General features: G+C 41.6%; 1 protein-coding gene across 1 annotated transcript; it reads right to left on the bottom strand.

The window, feature by feature from the left end:
• Positions 1-9790: 9790 nt before the first annotated feature.
• LOC138912068 (uncharacterized) lies at positions 9791-27207 on the bottom strand. The gene is made up of 5 exons (XM_070211922.1): positions 27096-27207; positions 25230-27030; positions 23804-25171; positions 19248-21045; positions 9791-10696 (listed from the first exon to the last, which is right to left on the bottom strand). The coding sequence occupies exons 1-5, from the start codon at positions 27205-27207 to the stop codon at positions 9791-9793; spliced, it is 5985 nt and encodes a 1994-aa protein (XP_070068023.1).
• Between the last annotated feature and the right edge of the window lie 272 nt (positions 27208-27479).

Raw genomic sequence — 27479 nt, 5'->3', positions numbered from 1 at the left:
AGAGTAGAAGAGAATACAATAAAAACCATCGAAGCAATAATTTGTTTCCTATTATATTTCCGATCGCAGCTATATGATATAGTCGTCCAATTTTGATAAAATTTTATTTTAAAGATGGTATTTCCAAAATTAGCAGGTTCTATGTTCAAAAACAACCAAGATATAATTTATTTAAAGTTTTTTTCCCGATTATTCCTCTAAGAGCTATATGATATAATTGTCCGATCCGCCTCGTTCCGACTTATATACTACCTGCAAAAGAAAGAAGATTTTTGGGATCGTTTTAGCCCGATAGCTTTAAAACTATGAGACGGATGGACAGACGGACATGGCTAGTTCGACTCGTCTAGTGATGCTGATCAACAAAATATATACTTTATAGGGTCGAAAACGTCTTCTTCAAATCATAATACCTTTTGCAAGGGTATAAAAAGAGATAATGAAATGATAAACGTGAGAGGAATACTAGAAGTTTTACTTCTGTCGTGCGTAGGCTGGACACACCCCTTTTTTTTATTTTGTGCCGTTTGAGAGTAACACCGTTTTTGCTCCAAGTGTACCTTGTAGGGTATTCGACAAACATTTAATATAGCATGGTGACAAATTTTTTTTTATTAAAGAATTTTAATTGTTATGGTTGAATTTATGTAGAAAACTATAACACAGGCCGACAAAATGTGACATGGGTCGATGTCCAGGCCTGCCACCATTTTATTTCGATAAATGATGATTTTCTAAGCATAAGTTGCCACTACGCCTATAGTCCATCAGCTCTGGTATTTGCGGTATCTTTAATTTAAGAAAATCACAAAATTTCTTCGGCTTTTGGGATATATCTTCAAGAGTGGTCAACCAATTTTGGTAATCTTTTCCGAATTAAATAGTTACATGTCCCTTTTATACGGTCGTTTTGGAAAATTCAATCTAACTCAACCACAAGAGGAGGTGGGCGCATTCAAAATTTTAAAGTCACAGCAAAGTTTAAAAATCTTCATTTGTGAACAGCGTTTAAAAATTAAATAAAAATATTTTCTTCTACAATGCATTTTTGATCCAAAGACACCTTATGTCCTTAATTTTTAGGACACTCATCAGGTTTTTGTGAATTGTTTTGGAATTTTTAAAATTGTTTTTCTTACTTTCTTCACAGTGACAATTCACAAACAGTGCGTTCAGCGTTCTCTCTTGTTTTGCTTTGAATATAAGCACATGAGCGTAGCCTACTAATCTTTGGGGGCTGAAATGCCTGAAGTGTAATCCCCCTCCAGCTTTTAACTTACGCCCATGTATAAATATTTTTAAAGCAAGGGTAACTTGTGCTCAAAAATAGTTATGCGTTACGTAATAGTGACAGGTTTGGGCACTGTGTTATCTATCATTTACCGTTTACATCATTCAATTATCTTCACTGGTTCAAAAGTTATGATTTATTACCAAAAAAAAGTCAAAAGGCGCCACTGTGCGTCGCTCGTATCGAACAGCAGCACCCTTTCGTGTTTGCGCTGCAGCATACCTGCCCTGCACGCATCCTCCATGCTGGCTGCTGGCTGGCCTCGTGGTCGCTGGCCGTGCAGAAGTCGCCGATTCTCCAGTGAGAACGTCGGGCCAGCTGGGAGCTCACAAAAGTGAGGTCTATGATAGACCAAGCTCCAGCCCGATTAAAAGTCTCCTGCGTCCCTTCATTAAGCAGCACAACGTCCAGCGTTGTAAAGGCTCTGAGTAAGGCTCGCCCCCTGCTGTTGGTGCTGGGGCACCCCCATTCTTTGGCCCACGAGTTGAAGTCGCCTGCGATGATGGTAGGGTGGCGGCCCCTTGCATCGAAGGCGATCGTGTCCAGTGCACGTCTAAAGTCCACCTCGGAGAGACTAGGTGCTAGATAGCAGCTGTACCCCCATATTTCGCCTATTCGAGCTCGGACGAAGCCCGATCCCTTACGCACGTCCAGGAATGATTTGCCGTTTCTCCTGCACAGCCATATCGCGGCCTTGCCTGATGTGTCCGTTACCCAGTCGCCGTTATCCTCGACTTTGTAAGGTTCGCTGATGATAGCCAGATCCGCCTTACATTCCCTCACAGACTGCAGGAGTAGGTCCTGCGCAGCCCGGCAGTGAATCAGGTTTATCTGGATCACTTCCATTCTCGAGGTTTGGCACCGGCTCTTTTTGCGGCGTGAGGACACCGCCTACTTCCTGCTTGGTGGTTCCTTGCCTTCGGACTTCCTTCGGTGCATAAAAAGCATACGCTCTCGTTAGGGCATTGAGCAATTTTGTGCCCAGTTTTGCCACACTTGAAGCAGCACCCGCTTTTGTCCACTTTGCTATGGCACTTTGCAGCAAAGTGCCCAATCTCCAGTCACTTGTAGCACCTAGGCTGCGAGTCCCTCTCCTTCACTTTGCAGATGGACCATCCTATCTTGATCTTGCCCTTCCCAAGAACCTCTTCTGCCTCTTTGCTTGCCAATCCAACTACTGCCGTCTGAGTGTCCCTGTATGATGGACGGAGACTCCTCAGTTTAACGGATGCAGCGTTCACGGCAAATTGGTCCACCAGAGCTTTGATGACATCTTCGGCCTCCACTAGTGGATCCAGGTCGCTTATCACCACCGTCTTCGTCCTCGTGCTTTCGGATAGCGCTCGCACCGCAGTCGCTTCTCCAAGTACCGCCTCAAGGCTCTCTTTTATTTCTTCCGTGCTGTTGTCCTCGCTTCTGTTGAGCTCCAGAAGAAGGTTCCCGGTCGCTGTACGCCTAACCTTGTTAACTCGGGAGCTGAGGCTTTGCAGCTTCCCGTCGTCCCTACGGGTAACCATAGCTAGGACTTCGCTGTAGGTCTTGCCATTGGCTTCCACTATAAGGGCGTCCGGGCGGTTAGGCTTTCGGGGCCGCTTTTTCGGAGCAGCCTTTCTCCAGGCAGTGGTCGCGTCTTTCCCAGCGGGGCCTCTGGATTTGGCATCATCTCGTGGATTTCTTATTTTTACCTGCTGGGAACCCGGGGGCGCTCTAAGCGAAGACGGTTGCGCTGATGGAGTCGGGAGCTCTCCCACATCGAGAGCCGTGTTGGGTTGGCTGAGCCTTCGCCACGGGTCTGTCTGCACCGCGCTGGTGGCCGTCGGGCCTTGTGTCGCGTTTCGCCAGAACTCTGTTTGCGCTGCGTTGTCCTGTTTTAGACATACCGTCGTCTGTTGCTCCTTGCTCTCGCTGTTTCGGAGTGGACCTTTGCATTTCATGCACTCCATGGGCTCTTTTTGCATATGGGAGTCCCCAGCTTGGCTGAGGGAGCTCAATACATTTTCTTTGAGGGACTTCATCCTCGAGAACATTGCTTTCATGGGCACATTGATGTGACGCACCTGCATGACACTCTTGAGATGGATGACTTCGTCGAGAAGCACTCCAATCTCCGCGAGCTGTTCCAGTCCCGTGAGCTCCAGGTCCGCTTTGGCCCTCTTTGCAGAGGTCGTTCTCGGCCCGCCAGTTGGGCTATATATATGCGTGTGTACGTTTGTGTGTGTGCACTGCAGCTGACTAAGATATTGAGATTCGATCATATTCAAATTCAAGACAATACTGATATCCTTTTGCTAAAAGAATATTTCATTTACATTTCCATAACATACTTACATAAGACATTTTGTAACCGATTTTTTTGAACTAAAATTCAAATCGCATTGATAATATTAAAAGAACATTAAATATTCAAACCAATTGATTCTCTTGCTCTTTATTACACGTGCCTCATATTGTTTAAACAAATTCAAATGTTTAAACAATTTGACTCACGGCTTCCCCGCCCACCTTTCTTCATTATTAATAGTATAATTCTAATCAGGGTGAAAAATTAATGTGAAAACAAAAATACTGAAAGAAAATATCAATGGTAAAATGCAGTAATATGAATTGCCTTTCTTGATGTCTTTTCTTAAATTAGTCGAATATATAAAGCAAAACATTGCTTTGCATAAATATTGGTTTCCCTTATAAGAGTTGGCCAAAAATCAAAAAATCGAAATTACCAAAAATTATCGATAAGTATACAAATTGTCTAAAAAATAACCAAGCTTCTTAATGGCAAACCGGAATTAGTGGATACATTCTAGAAACTCCCATATTAGCTAAATCGCAAAGAGTAGGGGAGAGTGGGGGAATTTCGTCACAGGGGCAATTTCGTCACCTGCAATATCTCGGAATCCATAAGTCGTAAAAATATATAATTTTTTTGTTTTAGTCCTTCAAGACGGCCAGACACAACCAATGCATTTGTTTTGCACAGAAGGCCAAGATAATTAAGCTATAATATTAAATGTGTTTTAACAGTTCAAAAGCTACATTTAGCTCTCGACGAAATTTTTTCTGTATGCCACAATTCAAAAGGAATAAGATACACGATTTTTTATATAATACACAGTGCTATAATGTGCATTTCTGCGTTAGTGATTTTTAACTTCGCGCCTAATTTCGGAAGAAAAATAATTATTTCTAAAAAAGTACGGTCTGGGGAAATTTCGCCACCCTACGCTAAGGGTAAATTCACACCTATTTTAAATACATATTTTTATATTTGACGAGCTGGCTAACGAACAGACTACCGGCAGCAGCAACAAATATAGGACGTCAACAAAAATGGTACGCTTGATCAGTGTAGCATACTTACAGGCGTAAAGTTCCCTACATTTTTCAGGTGACGAAATTTCCCCAGTTGTGTGGCGATTTTACCCCTGTATGTGGTGAGATTGCCCCAGTACATTGGTTTTACTTTTTAATTTTTCATAAATCACCAAGGTAATTAAAAAAATGGGGGAATGTCACATTTTAAAGCTTAGTGCTAACCGCATTCAACAATAAAAATAGAAATATGATAACGTGTCTCAAGATGGACAAAAAATAGCTTTGAAAAAATGCTGACGAAATTCCCCCACTCTCCCCTATTTGGTTTTTATTTACCTTTTCGTTACCTAAACAAAAATATTTCCTCTAACTTCATAAATCTTAAACAAAATAATCATATAGGTTTTTGGAGAGCTATCTTTTAGAGAAAGAGGTATGTTTAAGCAATGTTTTGGTGTTTTTTTTAAGAAAACAAGTTTTTTTCTAGATTTACACGCTAATCGATTTGAAATTTAATTACATGTTCAATCCAGTATGACATTCCATATTTCAACAATATGTTTTGGACAAAGTACTAATGTTGTGAAGAAAATTAGTGTAAGGATTTGTGTCGAAAAATTAATTTGTTTCTGTTCTGTGCAGCTGATAACTTACGCAATCAATAAGAATTTTCGAAACTTTTTCGCAAGTTTTTTTTTATATATTTTAAGTAGCCTGCATAGTTGTTGTTGTTTTTGCGGAAAATAAGAAAAAAGTTATGACAAAATCTTTTCTCGGCTATAGGCTAAAAATAAGGAAATTGTAAATTTAAAATAATTAGCAAATATAAAGGTATGCATGATTTTCAGTTTTAATTTCCGCAGGCGAAGCTGCGGGCTACAGACCCTGCTAGTTTCACATAAAATTTCAGGCATATACGGCCCTGTTCTAGTTTTCACTTCCGGAAGGTTCACATGAAATCGAATTTCTCAGACCTGTTCCAGAACTTACTTCCGAAAGAATTGCAAGGATTTAAATATCCCTCGTTGTTACTCTGTTAACTTCCGAAAAATTCACATGGAAACTTTCCGCCAAGCATTTGACAAGCGGACTTACATAAATCCGCTAGCATGAAATCAAATTCACTTCCGAGTGAAAACTGGAACAGGCCGGATAGACTTAGTCAATTGGGCCAATTTTTATCAGTATAATCTAATTATATTATTATTAAGTTACAAAAAAAATTTCAAGTCGATATCTCCATGGAAGTATTTTTGACCACCATCTCCATACAACACCAACCACTGTGCAACGGTTGCCGCTACTAGATAGGTTTTAAAATTTTCGTAGAGTGTTTGGCAACAAACTGCGGCTGCGGCCAGCTAACGATTACCACCTCTAGTATTGTTTACTTCTTCCCACGCCGGCGTTTTTCTGCCTTTTCCCGGTTTTTCGCAGCTTTCGCCGAAAAAATTAGTGAAAACCTGGTTCAGCTTCTTGGAAAGCAAAGTGCTAATTTTCCTGAGGTGCATTGCGACAAGCAGCGGCAACAACAACTTCACTGGTCCAGTTAACGGCGATTAAAGAATTGTAGCGGTCAAAATTTTCCAGCGGCAGCAACTGGCGACTTAAAGTAGGCAGGAACAGCGAATTAAATTGGCAGCAACAAATTCACAAGCAGCGGCAAAAATTGCAACAACCACTTCAATGTTTTAAAAAGCCGGAGCGATTTATTTGTTCTTGATTTGTTTGTTTCACCAAAAAAAAATAACAACTCGAGTTCCACTGCAAATCACGTCGGGGTCAACATGAAAATTTAATACTATTTGGTATTAAGAAAGTGGAAACTTGTAATTGCAGGGAAAATTCGATTTTATTTTTGACGACGACGAAAGGGAGTTTGCGCAATGAGATTCACTAATACTATTCAACAAAGGGCATAGCAGACTTACCTAGGGAAAACGGCCCCCAGCGATTTTTAAAAATTTTGAATCAGCGATGGTAGATAATTAGAAGGACAGTATGGAAACCAATTTTCAAAGCTATTGGACATTTCGCTGAGGAGTAATCGTCTGCAATCCAAAAATGTATTAAGGCTTATATCTGACCAACGGAAACGCTTAACTGAAAATTAGTGATGAGAAATCAAAGGGATAAGAAATAGGTCCTCGCTAAAGAAGCTTGGCATTTTTAAGACTTTTTAAAAGTGCAGAAAACCGCGATTAAAATTTAAAAAAAAAAATGTTGACCACTTTCAAGTTTTGGCAACCTCACCAATTTTTTACAGCTCCTGTGTCTTTTAACCATTGAATTAATAAAAAACAAGAAAGGAAGCTACCTTCGGCCAGCCGAAGCTTATATACCCTTGCAGATAAAGTAATGCTCACTCGGTGCAGTTCCAGGGATTCCAGATTCAGCGTTTCTATTTCAATTTTGTTTTTAAGTAGTCAAGAATCAAAACGCCTACTTCCTACAAAGTTACAATGAATTTTCTTATATTTGTTTGAATATTCCTATGGAAGCCTTAAGATATAGTGGTCCGATCACGCTCGCTTCGACATATGTACTACCTGCAATAGAAAGAAAACTATCGGAAAAGTTTCATCGCGATAGCTTTAAAACTGAGAGACTAGTTCGCATAGAAACGGACAGACGGACAGACGGACAGACGGACAGACAGACAGACGGACAGACGGACATGGCTAGACAGACTCGGCTGTTGGTGCTGATCAAGAATATATATACTTTATGTGGTCGGAAACGTCTCCTTCACTGCGTTGCAAACATCTGACTGAAATTATAATACCCTCTACAAGGGTATAAAAATCATAATTTTATAGGTGGTGCAACAGTGTCAAAGAAAGGAAAAACTAGATTTCAAGTACTTTTGTGGGACGTTTTCTAAAACCCGGCCACCCCAGTTTTTTTTTAAGTTTTTGAAGTGCACAGTACCAACTTGATTGCAAAGCACATATATGATGGACGTTGATGCACTACGAGCAGTACAAACAAGTGGCCCAACGATACCAAGCACGTGCTTGTTACGCGCGGGACCCTTTATCAATTAGGGCAAAAATGCGAGTTCGCGAGGAAAAGACATAAAACCAAATACTACAAATACTACAACTAAGATTGAAGCAAATGAGATAAAATTTTAGTTTTTAATACGGGGATAGATGTTGAAGTGCAAATTAAATGATAAAGATTGTTATAATTTTTACATAGAACACGAAAAGGCTCATGCAGAGTAAAATTTGATGTACATCGAGGCAAATTAGGAGGGTAATAATTTCGTGTTAGTCTAACGGGAACATTAAAAGTTAAACGGTTTACCAGTTCTACGGAATCAATATCACCTCTTATAAGATTTTGCATAAAAATAGTACCAAGCATTATTCTACGGTTTTCAAGTGTAGGTAAATTAAGCAATAGTAATCTACTCTGGTAGGAAGGTAGCCTTACGTTTTGATCCCAGTTCAAACTACGAAGGGCAAAAAGGAGAAATTTTTTTTGCACCGACTCAATACGGTCGATGTGCACTTGATATTGTGGACTCCAAACTGAAGAACAATATTCCAAAATAGGACGGACAAGGGAGGTAAATAATAATCTGGTTGTATAAGGGTCATCAAATTCCTTTGACCAACGCTTTATAAACCCAAAAACACTCATAGCTTTATTGACAGTGGCCATTATGTGGCAATCAAATTTAAGTTTTGGGTCGAGGAAACACCTAAATCGTTAATTGAATATATACGGTCGAGTGGTGTATTTTGAAGAGAATAACTAACAAACGTAGGAGTGCCCCTATAAAAAGTCATAACGTTGCATTTAAGGCAGTTCAGATTTAAAAGGTTGTACTCACACCATCCCTGAAAACAATCAATATCTGACTGTAAGTTGAAACCGGACCCTACATCTTTATATGATAAACAAAGCTTAACATCGTCAGCGTACATTAGTACACGAGAATGAGCTACGATAGAGGGAAGATCGTTAATAAACAAAGTAAACAGCAAAGGGCCTAAATGACTACCTTGAGGAACTCCAGATGTCACGTTGATCATTTTAGAAACAGCGCTCTTAAATATAACCCTCTGAGTCCTACCATTCAAGTAACTTGAAATCCAAGTTAATAGATTACATGGGAACCCAAGCTGATCTAATTTGAATAAAAGGAGAGAGTGGTTAACAGAGTCAAAGGCCTTACTAAAATCTGTATATATAACGTCAGTCTGCATGTTATTCTTATATCCATTTATTACAATAGATGATAGTTCAAGAAGGTTGGTGGTGGTCGATCTTCGCTTAACAAAACCATGCTGACACGGTGATATTAGCGAGGAACATAAATGCTGCAAATGAGAAGTAATAATACATTCAAATGCTTTAGGAATTGCCGACAATTTAGAAATGCCTCTATAATTCTGGGCATCCGCCTTCGCACCCTTTTTGTGGAGTGGAATAATGAAAGAGTCCTTCCAGATAGTTGGAAAAACTGATGATGAAATAGACAAATGAAAAAGTTTAAGAATCGGTTTACAAATGGTTGAAGCACAAAACTTAAGCACACTCCCAGGGAGTCCATCAGGACCGGGAGAATACGTTGGCGTTGTTGTTGCTAAATCCTTTAAAAGAGAACTTTCGGTAATTACAGGGGTAAAAATACAATTAGCCCTATTTAAGTGGTTAGGGTAGGTAGGGTTTGACCAAGCAGCCGAACTATAAGTAGTTTGGAAAAACTCGGCAAATAAATCCGCAATTTCAGAATCCGATGATGCCTCTTTTGAGTTTAAACGTACCGATGAAGGCAATGCCGAAGACTTACGCTTGGCATTAACGAAGTTATAAAACTGCTTACGATCATTTGAAAACTCGAATTTACATCGATTTAAATACATGGAATAGCAATGACTGTTGAGAGCATTAAAATCTGAACGAGCCTCAACATATTTCGCACAAAGTGCGCAAACAGATCCCAGGATTTCGTGCTGATATCGAGGTTTTTGAGTGTGCTAAAAGTCTTCTGCACTGTATCGTGCAGTGCTCGAACTGTTGTGCAGTCTCGTTGATGGGCATGTGATCGACTATTTTCCCTATTGCAGCAAACACTATTATTTTGCCGTTTTGGTACCTTAGTTTTTGTCTTCCCAGGTGTCCTCATATCCAGCTTGTGAGAAGGCTGTATCCGTCAAAATGTTCTTTGCTTCACCTTGCTTCGTGGAGTCCGGGCCAATTTAGGTATTCGCCATCAAATTCAGGAATCTTGATTGGTGGGAGCGATAGGTTAAGGCTCATTTGAGCTTCGTTTTCTCGAAGTAAGGTCATTTCATATTCTTCGTATAATGCCCGGAATCGACCTATTTCTGCCTCGGCGGCGGCCACTGCTCCAGGTCGATTGTCGATTTCGTCATGGGCCTCTCTCAATATTTCCCATTTGAGCTCCAGATGACTTTGTAGCGCTGGGCTGATTGTTTGCGCCAGAATTAGAGATGTTTCATATTCGTTGCGTCGTCTCTGTAGATGTCGGAGAACAAAATCCATCGATGAGTCAGTGGTTTTGTGTTTTACTACCGGGTCCTTTGTGTTGTTCTGTGTTTGCCGCGGAGCTTTCTGAAGGCCACTTCTTGACGGGATGTTGTCTTTAAATATTGGCTGATATTTTTTAACCAGCTCCTTCAATGCCGCTAATCTTGAGGCATACTCCTCTCCGGTAGGTAGTGCCGCTTTCTCGATCTCTTCGTCTAGGACAGAAAACTGCTGCCAGAGATCGTTCAACTGGCTTAGCCGACCGACATAATAGCCGTCACTTTTGCGTCGTTCGGCCGAAGCCTTGTTATAATTCTTTATGACTCTGGTTTGCCTTGTTTCCTCTATGAATGAGGTCGACATAATGTTTGCAGAAACTACTCGTGTTTTGGAAATAACGAATCCTGTGAAGCTGTTGGATAGGCCGGATGTGGTGATTGATCCTGTGAAACTGGATGAAGCTGTGTATCCATAAAAGCTGGATGAGCTATGCTGTCCTGTGAAGCTGGATAAGCCGCAGTTCCCAAACTGGGTGTCGATCCTGTGAAGCTGGAGTAAGCTGCGTATCCTGTGGAGCTGGATGAGCTGTGTATCCTGTGAATCTGGATAAGCTGTCTATCCTGTGAAGCTGGATGAGCTATGCTGTCCTGTGAAGCTGTCTATCCTGTGAAGCTGGATAAAGCTGAGTGTGAACTTAACCGTCCTTCTCACCAGTTAGAGGTTCAGCCTGGTGGTTGAAGAGGGTTGCTGGGTGTGATCTTTTGTTGGTAAAGGATCACGTCGGGGTCACCAATGTTTGTGCCTACGCGAATGTAAACACACAGACGGGTCTGCCGAGGAACAGTGATAATTCGCACTGTCGGCACGGAGACGCTTTGGAAGGCCTCTTCCCGGAGGTCAGAAAGGAAGACCGCGGAGTTATAAGATGGGTTGATAACTGATTTATTGTGAATTTTGTACAAGCTTATATACAAATTGGAGATGCGGAAGTTGGATGGACAGAATAGCAAAGTTAGGTGTGTTCTAGAGTAGGTCAGTGAAGTTGATTACGGTAACAGATTGCGTTGTTGTTCGGCTGACACTGCAGAAAGTGCTGACTGCTTGGCGGGTCTTGACTTTGTGGAATATGCTGATCAGTACGTATTACCAGCCAATGGTGCAACTGGGCGCCTGGTACTGTTACCAATTTGGAGACTGCTTAATTTGTTGGTAATGTTTAGCAACATTGTGTATGAACAACTTAATATTCTGAATTTAAGAGTATGGTAAACGAAGAAGTGATCTTCTATTAAGATTAAAAATGCTTTATTTAAGAATATAAATTTATTTCATTACATTCTCAACAAAAAGAAATAAATTTCTACAACAATATTCACACAAGTTGCTTCTGAGATTAATTAGGTTACATTACACTTTAAGGTTTTGTTTTTAATAACGTGAAAGCAGATTTTTTCAGTAAAACAGAGATTCTCTTGGCTTCATACTTAAAAGAAATACAAATTAAAAATGTATGCCAATTTTTTTGTTTTGTAAATTAAGATACTTTCAAAAGTTTTTCTCCATTCAAACAGTTTTTCTCTGAAAATTAAACGAGGGCCCAGTGGCGTAATATATCAAAAATATATAATGGTATGGATTATAAAAGCAAAAATTACTTAGTTAAAAACGAAAACCCTGACCAAATATTTAAAATATTTTTTTTGTCTCGGAAAATGAATGTATTTATGTTGTAAGCAGAGTTGGTAATTTTAATAAATTTAATTGTCATTTCCAATCCTATGAAGTTGGCGCGGCAACAGATAAATTTGAAATTCTAAACATTGATAAATTTCTCAGCCCTCCTTTACATGTACACTAGGGCGGTCCACCTTTGTATGGAAATTTTTAAGGTCCTACTCTTACCCGCCTATACGGTGCGCATTGTGGTACTTAGGGTAGACCAAAAGAAAATTTTTGAAAAAACCTTGTTTTAGGGTCTGCAAAATGGCTTCAAAGTTTATCACCCATACGCACTGTTGTCTTCGATCAAAAAGTTTTCCTTCTTTTTTTACCAATTATTCCAACGAAATTAGTAATTTGACATGACAAGAAATGGGAGAACGATTTTTTTCGACCAAATTCGAACTGTTACACGTGTCGTATGAGTATTTTTTAAGCAAACTTTGAGGACGTTTCGCAAGGTTTAAATCACGAAAAAAAAATGATTATATTCACTTACATTTTACGTTTACTTTAAATTACCAAGTAAAAGGATGAGAATAAAATTTAATTTTTTGCACAAAAAAATTCTAACATTGTAATATTTTCAATGTATTATGACTGTATCAACCATTTAAAATTTTAAAAACTAAAATATAATCGTATTTTAAATCGTATTTTAGAAACCATGATTTTTTGTCTAAATAAATTGGTTTTTTAATTAATTTTCTCTCGTAGATTATTGGACAAAAAATTGATTGTTTTGTAGTTCATAAGTACAATATATACTTTTTAGTTTTAAAACAAAATTTTCTTAATTTAAGAATAAAATTGTTTTATTTTAAGAATGTTTGCTCTTATTTTAAGAAAATTTGTTCTTATTGTAAAAAAAAAATGTAAGAACCAAAATTTCTTAAATAAAATTTCGTTCTTAAATTTAGACTGGGTTTTCTCCCAGTTGGTGAAGAATCACATTTGGAGCTAAATATAGTCTTAAGATTTTTGGTTAGATTTATGTAAATAGTTTAAGTATATAATTTGAAGAATATAATTTGAATTAGTGAATTAAGTCACCACCAAAACTATCGAATAAGCTAGGAGAATAGTTAGGTTTCCCCGCCGAAGTCAGGACACAAACCACGATCACGCCACAGAAAATACTAAAAAGGAACCACCACGACGAAATCCCACAAACAGATTTTCTAGACAAGAAAGCAACGGCCACACTGTACTCGGAAACTTGAAGCGGGAACTACGCGCGTAAAGAGCAACTGTGAAAAAAACCCAACGGATAAATCCGAACGAAAGAAAACGCAAGTCCACGTGGCGAAGGAGTTAAAGAGGCAGAACGGAAAACACCAGGACACTGGCCTCGGCAATCAGGGTGAGCATAATGAGTGCGACAGGGACAGACAGGGCTAAGAAAAGGAAATCCTTTGAAATAAAACGAGAGTAAATCAAAATCAAAACACTAAAATACTTTTTGCAGCAAGGGTTACCTCCGATTATGTCGTCTGTGAGTACTCGGGGCATTTTCGTAGAGGTTTTCCTCAGCAAGATCAGTTGCGACAGTGCCATCTGCGAGTATTCCGGGCCTGTTCGCAATAGTTTGTACCCCTAGTCCCAAAGAGAGGAAAGAAGTGGACAAAAAGAACGTTCGTCAGCGGTGAAGAAAATAACGGGAGGTGTACGATTTTTGTGAAATCATGAATCGGTTTTACTCCGTCCCCGAAAATCCATAACGCGCCTTAAGAAGTTTCACTTCAAAAATAGTTACATTTCCATGGCTTCTTCGTTGACGATATGCTCTGCTTTAAATTCTAAAAACTATATTTCCTAATTCACTAACACAATGTTCAGGGACTTCTTAGTAAGAAATAGTTCAATTTTCGAAGCAAATGTTGTCGTATTTACAAGACCTGGCTTAACCAATCCGTACACGACAGTGAGATTTTCTCTAATAACTTTTTTGTTTATCGGAAGGATCGTCTGACCCGTAGAGATGGAGGCGTTCTTATTGGAGTCACATCCAATTTAACTTCTGAGCTTGTTAATATTTCTGAATCATCTTGTATTGAATTTATTTCCGTAAAAATATCTTTCCCAAAAACTAATATTTTTCTAACTTCCTCCTATCCCCCTGGTTCTGAATTTAACGTGTATCTATTGCACCTGTCCGCCATATATTCTATCTCCTTGTTGCTTGCTGAAACTGACCAACTTATTGTGCTTGGTGACTTTAATCTTCCCAATATATCTTGGCTGGAAAGTAACTACTCATTGGCAATGATTCCTAGGATGCAACATGACTTTATTGATTGTCTTGTTGAACTATCTTTGCAGCAATTTAACAGGATTCCCAATCATATTTTCCGTCTTCTTGACTTAATCTTTGTTTTTGATAGTAGCGATGCTGAGGTTAGTCGTATTCCGCCACTATCTTTACCTGAAGATTGTTATCATCCTACCCTTCAGCTCTGTATTAATGGATTTTTGAACAGCCCTAAAACTGTTATAAATGTACAGCCCAGTTTATGTTTTAGAAGGACTGATTACGTCAAACTAGTTGAATCTTTATCAACAGTAAGCTGGTCCTATCTAGTTGACCTTCCGGTGGACGATGCGGTTGGGTACTTTTATGAAGTCTTTTGCCGTCTATTTGATGTACATGTCACTTTTGCCTCCAAGAAGAATTCTTACAGTTCTCCATAAACCCGGCAACTATCTTATCTGAATAATAAAAAAACTAGACTGTTTAAACGGTTTAAAATATCTGGCTTGCAGACAGACTTTGCTAAATATAGTTCGGCTAAGGCGGAATATACTCAGTTACACATAAAATATGAGCGCTCTGCGCGCTCAGAGCGAAGAGAAGAAAGAAGAGTACAAAGATAACGTTTATCAGCTGTGATAGGGAAGAAGAAGATTTTCGTAACAGTCATGAATTGGTTTTACTCCGTCCACGAAAATGCATAACTCGCCTAAAGAAGTTTCACTTCCTTACACTTCTTTTCACTTCTTGCATGTCATAACGCCCGGTGTCATAACGCCCTCGGGAGTTATGACACACTCAAAAGTGTCATAGGGCCCGTGGGCCTTATGACACACTCAAAAGAGTCATAACGCCCGCAGGCGCTATGTCACTTGTTTTGAGGGCCTTATGAAACACAGGAATGTGTCATAACGCCCTCCGGGAAAATATATTTAACTATTACTTTAGTAAATTATGTGAATATTTAGATTTTTATTTTCAGCTATCTGTCTGCAGTACGGGCAGAGCAATAGAGAGTTTTTTGAACGCTGTTCCAGATTTTTGAAGCACTCAAAGCATATTTTGAAATGCCTACATGGTAGAAAAACTACGTCCCGCGGCCTATCAATGCAAATAATACATTTTAGCACATCAGCCATTTGGCTGAACTGGAAAGTATTTTCCACATCTTCATCTTCTGAATCAGAACCGGAACATAACTCCTGAAATGTTTAACTGACTAAAATATAAAAAAGCATGAGAGGTATCATAACAAAAGGTACTCTCTTCTCGGTAATCTCATTGATTCGAATGCGCTATACAACAAAAAGTAATTCTTTTATCGGTATTCTCATTAACTCAAAATGCATTTTAAAATTTTTTTTGAAGTTGCGGGCGTTATGACACGCACCCCAAAAAACAATCTCAAAGTGTCCTAAAATTCGATTTGTTTTTTTTTTAATTCTTTCTTTTGCCATTTCTCTGTTATAAATGTTGTTAAGGGGCTGTCCATATATTACGTAATCACGGTGATCAAACGTAATCATTCAATAAACAAATAAATAAACGTAATATATGGACAGCCCCTAAAATGGTTTAAAAATGTGATGTTCATAATCTTATGGCATACCCGCAAATAACTGCATTTAAATTCATTTTGGAGATTCAGCATCCTTAATCAAGTCCCCAATATTTTCAAATTTGGCTAACCTGATGTGACGTCACGGGCTCCCCATATGTTTGTATGTATGTCCTGCTGTCAAACTTTAAGTGTGACCGCGCAAGGAGAAAATGAAAATACCACAGCCAACAGTTTTAAAACGCAACTAACACACTAATAATACGTTTAAAATTCGCTGTTAAAAAATCGATTACATCGCAAATCTTTTTTTAAGTAAACCTTAAATTTTAAAATATCGGTAGACCTTACAGAAATCCCATTAAGCTGAATTTTACAGTCGAAATTTTCCTTAAAATTGCTTTTGTTTTTTAAAATGCAAAAGCCCGATCAGCAAACTATTTATTAGTTTTCAAATGTTGAGTTATCGACAAACTTTGGATTTGTAAAAAACAAATACAAACAATGATTTGCTCTGCTATTTACACGCACAAAATAAATATATTAAAAAAATTCGTATTTTACACACACAGCCATTATATACATATATGCGTGTGTACGTTTGTGTGTGTGCATTGCAGCTGACTAAGGAATTGAGATTCGATCAAATTCAAATTCAAGATAATACTGATATCCTTTTGCTAAAAGAATATTTCATTTACATTTCCACAACATACTTACATAAGACATTTTGTTACCGATTTTTGTGAACTAAAATTCAAATCGCATTGATAATATTAAAAGAACATTAAATATTTAAATCAATTGATTCTCTTACCCTTTTTTACACGTGCCTCATATTGTTTAAACAAATGGAAATGTATAAACAATTTGATTCACGGAATCCCCTTCCACCTGCCCTCCTTATCACCTCTCTAATCTAAGCTATTATATAAGTCTACCCCTAAAATACGGTCAGTAGCAAATTCCACCCAGAACGGATTGACATAAAAATCTAAAAAAATCACAGTAATTACTAAAATAATTAGGAGCCGCGTAAGGGGTTCTTTGTAGAACAAACAAGAGGGAACGCTATAGTCGGGTTCGTGTCTCGACTATCTAATACCCGTCACTTGGCTAAAGGGAGTGCGAGGGAGAAGACTTTTTTTTGATTGCGTATAAATTTTTAATGAATGGTCCGATTTGAAAAATGTCTTCTACATTTTGATAGGTATAAATATGCACAGCAAAATTGCATTTATACTTCTCGGAAATCTTTAAAGGTGTGGGCGCCAGACACATTTTAAAATCGTTAGTGGACGATTGTGGGCGTAAGAGGGGCGTGGCACTCGGCTTAAAAAAACTTGCGCTGCGTAGGAAGCCCAAGAATATGTGTGCGAAATCTCAACCTTCTTGCTTTTGTAGTTTCCGAGATCTCAGCGTTCATACAGACAGACAGGCGGACAGACAGACGGACAGACGGACATGCCTAGATCGACTCGGCTAGTGATCTGATCAAGAATATATATAGTTTAGAGGGTCGGAAACGCTTCCTTCTACCTGTTACATACTTTTGCACGAATCTAATATACTCTTTTTTTCTACGAGTAACGGGTATAAAAACAACCTCAAAGTGCCCCAAAGTTAGATTTTTTTTAATTCTTTCTTTTGCCATTTCTCTGTTATAAATGTTGCTAAAATGGTTTACAAATGTGATGTTCATAATCTTATGGCATACCCGCAAATAACTGCATTTAAATTTTTTGGAGATTCAGCATCCTTAACCAAGTCCCCAATATTTTCAAATTTGGCTAACCTGATGTGACGTCACGGCCTCCCCATATGTTTGTATGTATGTGATGCTGTATGTATGTCCTGCTGTCGCACTTTAAGTGCGCGGTTAAAAAATCGATTATATCGCAAATCTTTTCTTTTGCGTCTTTTTCTTAAGTAAATGTTAAATTTTAAAATATCGGTAGACCTTACAGAAATCCCATTAAGCTGAATTTTACAGTCGAAATTTTCCTTGAAATTCATTTTATTTTTATAATGCAAAAAACTGATCAGCAAACTATTTATTAGTTTTCAAACTAATGACCTTTTTTTGAATCAGACCTCACTACTCAACTTATACTTTGAGCGGTTGTGTTAGATAGAATAACGCATGCTGACGACCTTGGAGTCTATATGGATCCTAAACTTACATTTTCTGATCACATTACTATCACGGTAAATAAAGCCAGGGGCGTGCTTGCATTTATCAAAAGGTGGTCGAAGGAATTCGATTAACGCTATGTCACAAAGACCTTGTTTATTTCATTAGTCCGACCAATTCTTGAGTACTGCGCTCCAGTTTGGAGTCCCTAATATGGGGTGAACATAGACCGCATTGAGTCTGTGCAAAAAAACTTTTTAATATTTGCCTTACGGGGACTTAACTGGGATACAAGCCTAATACTGCCATCCCACTCAAGTAGACTACTTTTTAATTAATTTACCATCATAAGTGAACTATGAACTATGCTTGGTATTAAGTTTATCAGGAATGATGAGGAGATGAGAAGAGCCCCGAGTTACTGGGTCGCCTACATTTCAATGTGCCTAATAAATTCACAACAAACTATATTCCTCTAGTTTTAAATCAGCGGTCGGCACACACATACGTTGACATTTTTGTTCACGCTTGCCTCTTTATTTTAGTTAAAATTGTATGCTAGAATATTACGCTCTACTGTAAAGCATTATGATCCACAATGAAAACGGTACATCATAAGCTTTCCTGTAAGCATAGCCCAACCGAATGTATAAGCAAAGAAAAATATAGTCTCAGACAGAACTTCGTGAAGGAAATATCGTCTACTCCGTTGTTTTTAATTTTGGATCGAGCTCCGCCATCTGCACAGGGGCAGCGGCGGCGCAACAACAACACACAACAACCACTGACATTTGCGCAAGGGCAAATATCACCTTTGGCTGCCTCTAACTCGGCAGCGGATTAAACAATTTTGTTTTATATTTGTGTGAGTAATTTTCACTGGGCAGCTCATCGATGTGTGTGTGCAGACCGCTGTTCTACGTTATACATGTGCGAGCAGCGCGTCGGCAGAACAAACCCCTATGCTCACTTAATAGGGCGCTGCCGACCGCTGTTTTAAATCATTGTATCTGTTTAGTTGTGTCCCCTCCTGCCGGCAGCTCGGGGTCATAGAATTAAGGGGTTCCTTTAGTCGTACAAAAACACTTTGGAAATTTATATGATGTAATTTCACTATTTATTTGTGGGCTTCAAGTGGTTTATATATAACAGGCAATCAACAAGAAGAACGCAGCTCCGTTAGCGTCGCGGTGCAGTTCCGAACTCCGACTCCTCTTTTCCTCACTCTCCAGCAGTAGCGAAAGCTCCCTTTGCCTAAATTCTCTGCCGGTATTGGCACCGTGTGGCCAGATCGTGAATCTGAACATGCCGCCCGCCAATGCTAGACCATAGCATTAAAAGTATCCTGAGTGTCCTGAGCTGTACCTAGAATCTGGGAGGAAAAGAACAAGAGATTTGTGTGCGTAAGCGCGAACGACTAGAACTGATTTGAGAGAAGCTATTCTTGTATCGGCAAACGACAGATTTTCGATACCGAACGCTTCAGCTGTGGGTTTTCTTGGGTTTTTAGCGTCACCACGCGAACCAAGCCATCCTGTCCCGGCTGAAGCTCGATAATCCTTCCGAGCAGCCACTGCGCGGGGGGGAATCTATCGTCCTTGACGAGTACAAGCTCGTCCAACTTTAAGTTTTCCGAGCTTTGGGACCATTTTGGACGCTGCTGCAAATGGCTAAGCCAGTCCCTACTCCAGCCGTCCCAAAAATGACGCAGCATTGATTGCTGAAGCAGGAACTGTTCTCTAAACTTGGAAGAGGCTGGTCGGTATTCTGGGGGCGCAAACATAGAGTCGCCGATTAAGAAATGGGCCGGAGTGAGTACATCCAAATCATCCGCGTCCGCTGTGAGCGGGCACAGCGGCCTTGAATTAAGGCACGCTTCTATGCTGACTAACACCGTGGTCATCTCCTCGTAGGTAAGCCTTCGATCCGCGATCACGCGCTTGAGATGGTGCTTGACTGACTTGACGTTGGCCTCCCAAAGTCCACCAAAGTTAGGCGATTGAGGCGGACTAAAATGCCAAGTGACTCGTAGCTGGGACCATTTCGGAGCGATAAGTGTCTCATAGTCCTCGCGGAATTGCTTCACCAAACTTTTAAGTTGACGGTCTGCTCCCACAAAGTTGGTGCCGTTATCGCTATAAAGATGCTGGACCATCCCTCGACGCCCCGTAAACCGGTCGAATGCCAGCAAGAAGTGCTCCGTGGTGAGCCCGGTTACCAGCTCCAAATGAACTGCTTTCGTTGCGAGACAGATGAACACCGCAATGTAGCCTTTGTAGGTGCTCGATCCCCGAATCCGCGCCGCTCTGAGCTCAATGGCTCCGGTATAATCGACTCCTGTAGCGACGAAAGGCCTCTGCGGCGGGTTCACCCGGTGGAGAGGCAGGTCTCCCATGAGCTGCGACGAGATGGTTGGGTTGGCGCGAAAACACCGGACGCATTTCCGTATCACTCGCTGTACGGATCGTTTTCCGGTGATAATCCAGAATCGCTGGCGCGTATGAGCTAAGGTCAGCTGCGCACCTCCGTGAAGCGTTGCTCGATGAGAATGGTTAATAACCAGATCGGTGAAATGATGGGTACTGGGTAAAATAATAGGGTGGCGCCTGTCCGGCGGCAACGCAGAGAACCTAAGACGACCTCTTACCCGTAAAATATCCTCCACCAGAATAGGGGACAGACGCAACAGTTTGCTCTGGGAAGGGAGCGGCTTTGAGCATTTGACAGATCGAAGGTCCGCCGCGAACGATTCCTTCTGAACCATCCGTACGATGCAAAACATGGCGTCGTCGAGCTCGGATATGCTCAAGGATCCTGCGCGTCGGCTCGGTTTGTGCGAAGCGTTGAACACAAAACGCTTTAGGTAGGCGACCACTCGAACGGCTCGACTATACGTGGAAAAACGGACGATAAATGAAGAGACTGGAGAGGCGTGGTGCATCCGGAGCTTATCCGTTTTCGCTTCCAACGCTGGCTCGGTCGGCAAAATCACGCTGGGAAACTGCTTCGGCCAAGACTCTCGCTCGAGCGACAACCAGCGTGGCCCTCTCCACCACAGGGTAAAGTTCTGCAATTCCTTAGGTGTCAATCCTCTGGTCGCGCAGTCCGCTGGGTTTTCTTCGGTACCCACGTGCCGCCATTGACTTGGGTCAGAATGGTCCAGGATGAATCCGACTCGATTGGCCACAAAGGTCTTCCATCTTTGTACATCTCCAGTCAGCCAGTGCAAGACGATAGTGGCGTCCGTCCAAAAGAAGGTCTCTACCGGAACTCTGCCAATTTGAACCGATGCACAGTGGTGGAAATGACTGATTTAGCAGCGATTTATTAATATCTTCTGCAAAAATGATGATATTTTTGTACGGAAAATTTTTTTTGGTAGAGATTGGATCCACAAATCAAAATTAATATACAAAAAATTTTTAATAATTTTTTTTATTTTTTAATTTTTTTTTGTTTTTAATATTTAACTGCTCTAATCGGTATCTGATAAGGAATCATAAGATAAGTCTTCCTCTACATCTTTATTTAAAAGAAGACTGATAACATTATTGTCTACTATTTCATTGCGTTTGGAAGGTGAAACTGAGCCTTTTGATAGCATGGTAATAAATGGATCCGATGAAATAAAAAGTGTATTGGCCAAGTCTTCCATAGTGATTTTTCGCGAATTTTTTCGAGTATGATGTAAACGATATTTTCGCAAATCTTTATTTCTGGCCTCGAGAGTTTCTTCTGACATCATACCTATCGGAAGGGCAAAATGTTGTATTATTTCTGCACCATGCATTAAAATTTTATGGACAGATGTAGGCATGTAAAACCATGGATACAAGTCCACAAATATTATTGCGGTTTGCAATGCATAATGTCGAAAGGCTTCCGTATCAATTTCATATCCACATGCTAAGGTGCGTAAGATTACGCTGAATCGATAAATTAATACAGAGCTTACTCCTGTAATTTTGGCAGCCTTTTTTGGTTCTTGGAAAAATCTTCTAGCTGTGTTGCCATTATTAGTATTACCAGAACCAGGCTTAGGAACATCAACCAATATGCCCATTTCCTTTCGCAAATTATCTTGTATCTCCTTTTTTCTAACATCAACAGCTGCTTTTTCCGCACTGCGAACTTGCCATTTTTTAAGAATAATTCTATAGCTAATATGTAGAATGCAATCAAGAAAACGAATCCAAGCGTGTAGACTTGATAAACCATAGTCATACAAATTTTCTTTGCTTGGCAAATGTTGTATATCAATAATATCGTTCATTTTTTTTGGGGTTGTTTCACATATTCCACACACTAGGGATGATGATTCTGCCAGAACACTGAAAACTTTTCCATCTATCATGGTCATATGAAACTTATGATGTACTTCATATTTTTCCAGTCTCGTTGGCTGTATTTCGGCTATTTGACTTTTAAATTTGTCCACTTCATCACGTATCAAATCTGATGTTTCCTTAAGACAAAGCAATTTTACTGGCCTGCAATAACGTGTGGATGAAGGTTTCATATTTTTCCAGAGTATTGTTGATCCAGAAATTATTTGTAGTGGTACCAAGCACACCGAAAACATATGTTGATCGATCATACAAGCATTTGTGTCGTTAAAATTTTGACGATATGTTGCATGGCCACTACTCCCATCACAGCCCCATTTGTATATTGCAGTTATCGTAGGAATATTGTTATTCTCTGCACCTGGAAAATCTTTGGCATGTGCGGTATATAATCTGGCAACTGTGTGATCAACCAAGCTTTGTAAGGGTACCTCGAATGAATGATCAGTGACGCTTAGACCACTAGGATAGCACATTTTTTTTTCAGACAGTAGAACATCGTACGTCGGAAATATATTTGCATTCCGCTTTTTGGTACCACTCTGCAGGTCTACATATGCCTTCTTTGTGTAACCACCGTCAATATATAAAGCTAAGGCTTCCGCTGCTGTGTACTTAATCGGTTGGTTATCAGCTGATTGAGTAGCTAATATCATTTTTTTGGGTAAGCTTTCATCAGAGATTAATAACGTAATCATCTTAGCTGCACTTCGCTTGCCAGAATTATACAAACTTGTACTAGCCGCAGATACGAGCTCTTCGCACGGAATTTCTTTGACGATGTCCGAAACTTTTTTTTTTTTTGTTTTCTCCTGGCTGTTAGTAAAAGTAAGTTCGGGTCGTCCAGCACTTGATCTTAGGTCCACTAATATAAGGTCATCATTTAACCATTCTTTGTTGCTTACCTCAAAATTTTTACGTATACGATGGTTCTTTTGCCATTTCAATGCCAATTTTTTGGTAAAACTTTTTATTTTCTCATTTATTTTGGCGCAGTCACTATCATTATATAAATTTCTGTCTATTATATTGTTGTACACGTATGTCTGTACAGCCAAACATTTGTTGGAAGCATCATTTTCCATGTGCCATACTGAGAATAGCTCGCGCTTAGACACTGACAATGAGGCTAAAAAAAAATATTTAAAGGTAATATGCGGAAATATGCAGCTAATGTTGGACATTTTCACAGCGCAAAACATTGACTAATTTTTATAAAAAACATTGAAATCGATCCCAGTCGATCCTCAAAAGTTCTGGTCTACGAAAGTTTAGTTTGTTAGTAAACATTATATCTCCCACGTGCACTACACCTCATACAATTTTGGGACGAACACAATCACAGGTCACAAACACTTATTTTGTAGTTAATTACATACCTTTTTCCATATTAATTGCAAAAAGTTGAATTGCAATGGATAAAATCGAATTATTTGCCAATTTTAGCCAGTGGACAAAATTGGCGGGAGAGCGGTTAGCGACAGCTGATGAAACACAAATGTTGTGTTTGAAGCTTTACAGCTGTGCGAATATCGAGAGGAAAGCGAAATGAAAAGTTTTTTTGGCCTATCGGATACATTAGTTATCGATTACAAAACATTTTTGGCGCCAATAATTAAGTTGAAATTTGAATTAATCGCTGCTAAATCAGTCATTTCCACCACTGTGCGATGTGGATAACCACGTGACAAGCTTGACTGCCAGTACCGCTCCGCTTAATTCCGTCCTGGGTATGGTTAACGGCTTGACTGGCGTGACCTTTGTCTTGGCCGCAAGCAAGGTCGTGCCGACGGTCCCGTTAACGTGCTCGACTCGCAGGTAAACAGCGGCAGCATACGACGACGACGACCCGTCACAGAACGCATGCAGCTGCACACTGGACACGGAGGCCGGATCGTACTCAGTCCACCGACTGACGGCGATGTCCTCGATTCCTGGGAGGTCGGAGCGAAACGCTCGCCAACGCTCCAGAATCGCTGCTGGCAGCGGTGAGTCCCATTCCAACGAGACCTGCACTCCCTCGCTGTTCGCCACCTTGACCGAAGTGACCTCCTTTAAAATGAGCTTTCCAGTTATGATCACTGGAGCTATCAGACCTAACGGATCGAAGAGACGCGCGATAGCGGCCAGCAAGGTCCTTTTCGTCGTGCAATCGGGAAAGTTAAAATTAATTTTAAACTTGAAGCAGTCGGAGTCTGGGAGCCAATACATCCCCAACGCCTTTACGGGATCCCTTGTATCCCAATTTAAAGGCGTCTGGCAACATCGATGCTCCTGCGGAACAGAGCCTAGTAGTCGTGGGTCGTTACTCGACCATTTGCGCAATTCCATCCGAGCGGATTTTATAGCTCCCACGACCTGCACCCGCTTCTCCTCCGCATCCTCCATAGTGTGACCTCCGGATAATATGTCGTCCACATATATCTCCCCAATTAAGACCTCGGCGGCCCTGGGGAAAGAATCCTTCTCGTCCTGCGCCAACTGGTGTATGACTCTAATGGCTGTGTATGGTGCGGATGCCGTCCCGAACGTCAGAGTCGACAACGCGTATGTCTTGATGTTTCCATCCGCCGCCCGCCATAAAATCCGCTGATATTGCGTGTCCTCTGGGTGAACGTCAATGCAGCGATACATTTTTTGAATGTCGGCTGCAAAAACATAGCGATACTTTCGCCAATTGAGGAGCACTGCTGACATGTCGTTTTGGAGAGGTGGACCGGTGACTAGAACATCATTCAGGGATCTTCCGTTGCTGGTTTTCGCGGAGGCGTCAAACACTATCCTCTGCTTCGTGACAGAACCTTCTGCCTTGTAGACGGCATGGTGGGGTAACACACAAGACGCATGATGCAATCCGGCTGGAGTGCGTACACATAAGCTGCTCTCGGATCCTTCCGCGGCTGTGATTTGTCCCAAGGTTAAATACTCCTCAATCTCCTCAGCGTTCTGTCTCCCTTGCACTGGGCGTGCCGAAAGTCGCCGCTCGAGCTGGAGAAACCGGTTAAGGGCTCCTTGGTGAGATCGTCCCAACCCGATGTCGTGATCCAGATACCTTTTAAACGGGAGGCGCACTACGTTCGCAATGCGTTCTTTGGAAGAACGATTCGCACCACCGATCCTCCTCCGTACGAGCCGTCCGCTCTGGTACGGTCTCGATCTCGAGAAAGCCCTTCAGAAGCGACTCCGCCTCGGAGGCTACGTGATGGCAACGGATCCTGGTGGAGTTGGTCGCGTCGGCGGCTTGTCCTGAGAGAATCCATCCCAGCTGAGTCTGTTGAGCAATTGGCTCCGTAGATCTTCCTATTCGCATTCCGGACAGCATGATCTGCGCGATAAGGTCTGCTCCCAAGATAAGGTCAATCCTCTTCGAACGGTAGTACTCTGGATCCGCCAGCGGAAGTCCATGAATGTGGGTCCATCGTTGCGGCGAGAAGCTTGTGCAGGGCAGCAACGAGGTGACCGTGTCCAACACGTATGCCGAAGAGACGTCTAAGGAAAAACAATTATTAGTGCTTAGAACCTTGAAGTTAACCATGTGTTTGCTCCTGGACCCAACCCCTTGGCCTACTCCGACAATGGACGCCCTCGCCATTGCCCGCCTGAGATGAAGGGACTGTACCACATGCTCGGATACGATGGTCGCCTCGGAGCCCTGATCGATGAGCGCCGTGATGACTGCTTGGAGCCCGTTGTCTGGATTCTGCACCATGATGCGTGCTGTAGCCAAAAGAATATTGCCCACTCGATTATAGGGCGATGAGGACGTATAGCATCGATATTCGGAGCCGGCTTCCTGATGAGGCTGGTCACCATTATTAGCCATCGAAGATCGCGACTGCAGCGTCGACGTCTGGGCAGGGGGGGCCTGCGGAGCGATGGCGGGCTGAGATGCACTCGGCAAGTGCAACAGCGTATGATGACGCTGACCGCAAACCTGACACCCTTTGTTGCTGGTGCAGCGGGGAAGCGCATGAGCCTTGCTGAGGCAGTTGCTGCACAGCTTCGCCCTGCCTACAACCTCCTTGCGCCTCCACGCTTCCATAGCTAGAAACGCCGGACAACGGCGCAGAACGTGACCGCCGTCGCAATGATGGCACCTTAAGCCGGGGCGTCCGGACTCATCGCGTGCGTTGTGCACTCGAACCCGGCGCATGGCATCTGAAGACCCGAGCCCAGGACTGAGGTCGGTCGACGAGCTTCGGTTTTCGATCGCATCCATGACCACCAGCCGATCATTCAAAAACGACTCCAGATCAGCATAGGACGGGACGGTCGTCGTACTACCTTGATGATGCTCCCATGCGCTGAGTGTTTCCTTTGGGAGCCTGGAAGCAGCGTGATACGCCAGCCAATGATGTGCCTCCCCTTCTAAGGCCTTGACGCGCTTGAAGGCGGCGAGACACACGTTGACGGTGCTGAGCATAGTCCGAAGCGCTTCCGACGACTCCTTCTGCAATTTCGGCAGCAAAAAAACAGCGCTCATGTGATGAGCGAAAACCAGGCGCGGGTTGTTGTAGCGTTTTAGCATCAGGGACCAAGCTACTGGGAAGTTTGAGTCGGTAAGCTGCATTTGGCGCACGTCGTTATCGCGTCCGACCGGGAGCGATTCCTTAAGGAAATGCAGCTTTTGCATCTCGGTGAGCGACGGATTGTTGTATACAAGGCTGTTGAATGCATCAAAATAACCTGGCCAGTCCACGGCCGCACCTGAGAATTTGGGAACTGTCATTTGTGGCATCGTCATGCGAACCTCAGCCGTCGGTCCGACCGCTGCGGCCACAATCGCGGTCTGAGACTCCGCTGGCACAAACTTCTCTTGATCCTCGGCGAAAAGACAGTAGGCGTCCATGAACCGCTCCTCAAACTCGGAATGTAGATGCTTGGTGACATACGCCGATGCCTCATAGCCGTCTATGCACTTCGCAATTCCTTTATTTGATGAAAACGCCTTTCGAAATATACCTTCGTTTTTCTACTTGCCGCGTCCTTTCTATAATTTTGCAAAATGGTCTTCAAGGCGTTGTGCCTGTCAACTTGGAGGTTAATAAACTGATCTAAGGACAGCGAAGTTTCTTTTTCCCGATCCATGTTGAACAGTGTAATTCAGCTCAGCTATGACACTTATCACGCACGCAAAACTCTTTTCTTTTCCTTACCCAAAAATTCCAGTACAAAGCCAAAGCGGAGAAAACAAACGGTACGTCCCGCCTGGGCGCAGATAAGCGATTATGTAAAGCGGCGCTTAACAATAATCCGGTGTGTTTTGTCTGGGTTCGTCGAACCGCTTGGAGTTGCACTGCACGCACTAACGGAGCTTGCGCCGCGCCCTTCTGATAACCTTCGTAGTGATGTTTTTATAT

Source organism: Drosophila takahashii, chromosome 2R, assembly GCF_030179915.1.
Source record: "Drosophila takahashii strain IR98-3 E-12201 chromosome 2R, DtakHiC1v2, whole genome shotgun sequence".
Lineage (NCBI taxonomy): Eukaryota > Metazoa > Arthropoda > Insecta > Diptera > Drosophilidae > Drosophila > Drosophila takahashii.
This window is presented reverse-complemented; position numbering and strand designations above follow the sequence as displayed.

What these genes read in the sequence shown, in the direction of transcription:
- LOC138912068 (XM_070211922.1), bottom strand. Translation starts at nt 27,207, where the DNA reads ATGGATCGGGAAAAAGAAACTTCGCTGTCCTTAGATCAGTTTATTAAC. An exon ending in TTATAGAAAGGACGCGGCAA is followed by an intron (nt 27,031 to 27,095) that starts GTAGAAAAACGA and finishes CGAAGTGCATAG; the next exon opens with ACGGCTATGAGGCATCGGCG. An exon ending in ACCCACAGCTGAAGCGTTCG is followed by an intron (nt 10,697 to 19,247) that starts GTATCGAAAATC and finishes CAGGATACACAG; the next exon opens with CTCATCCAGCTCCACAGGAT.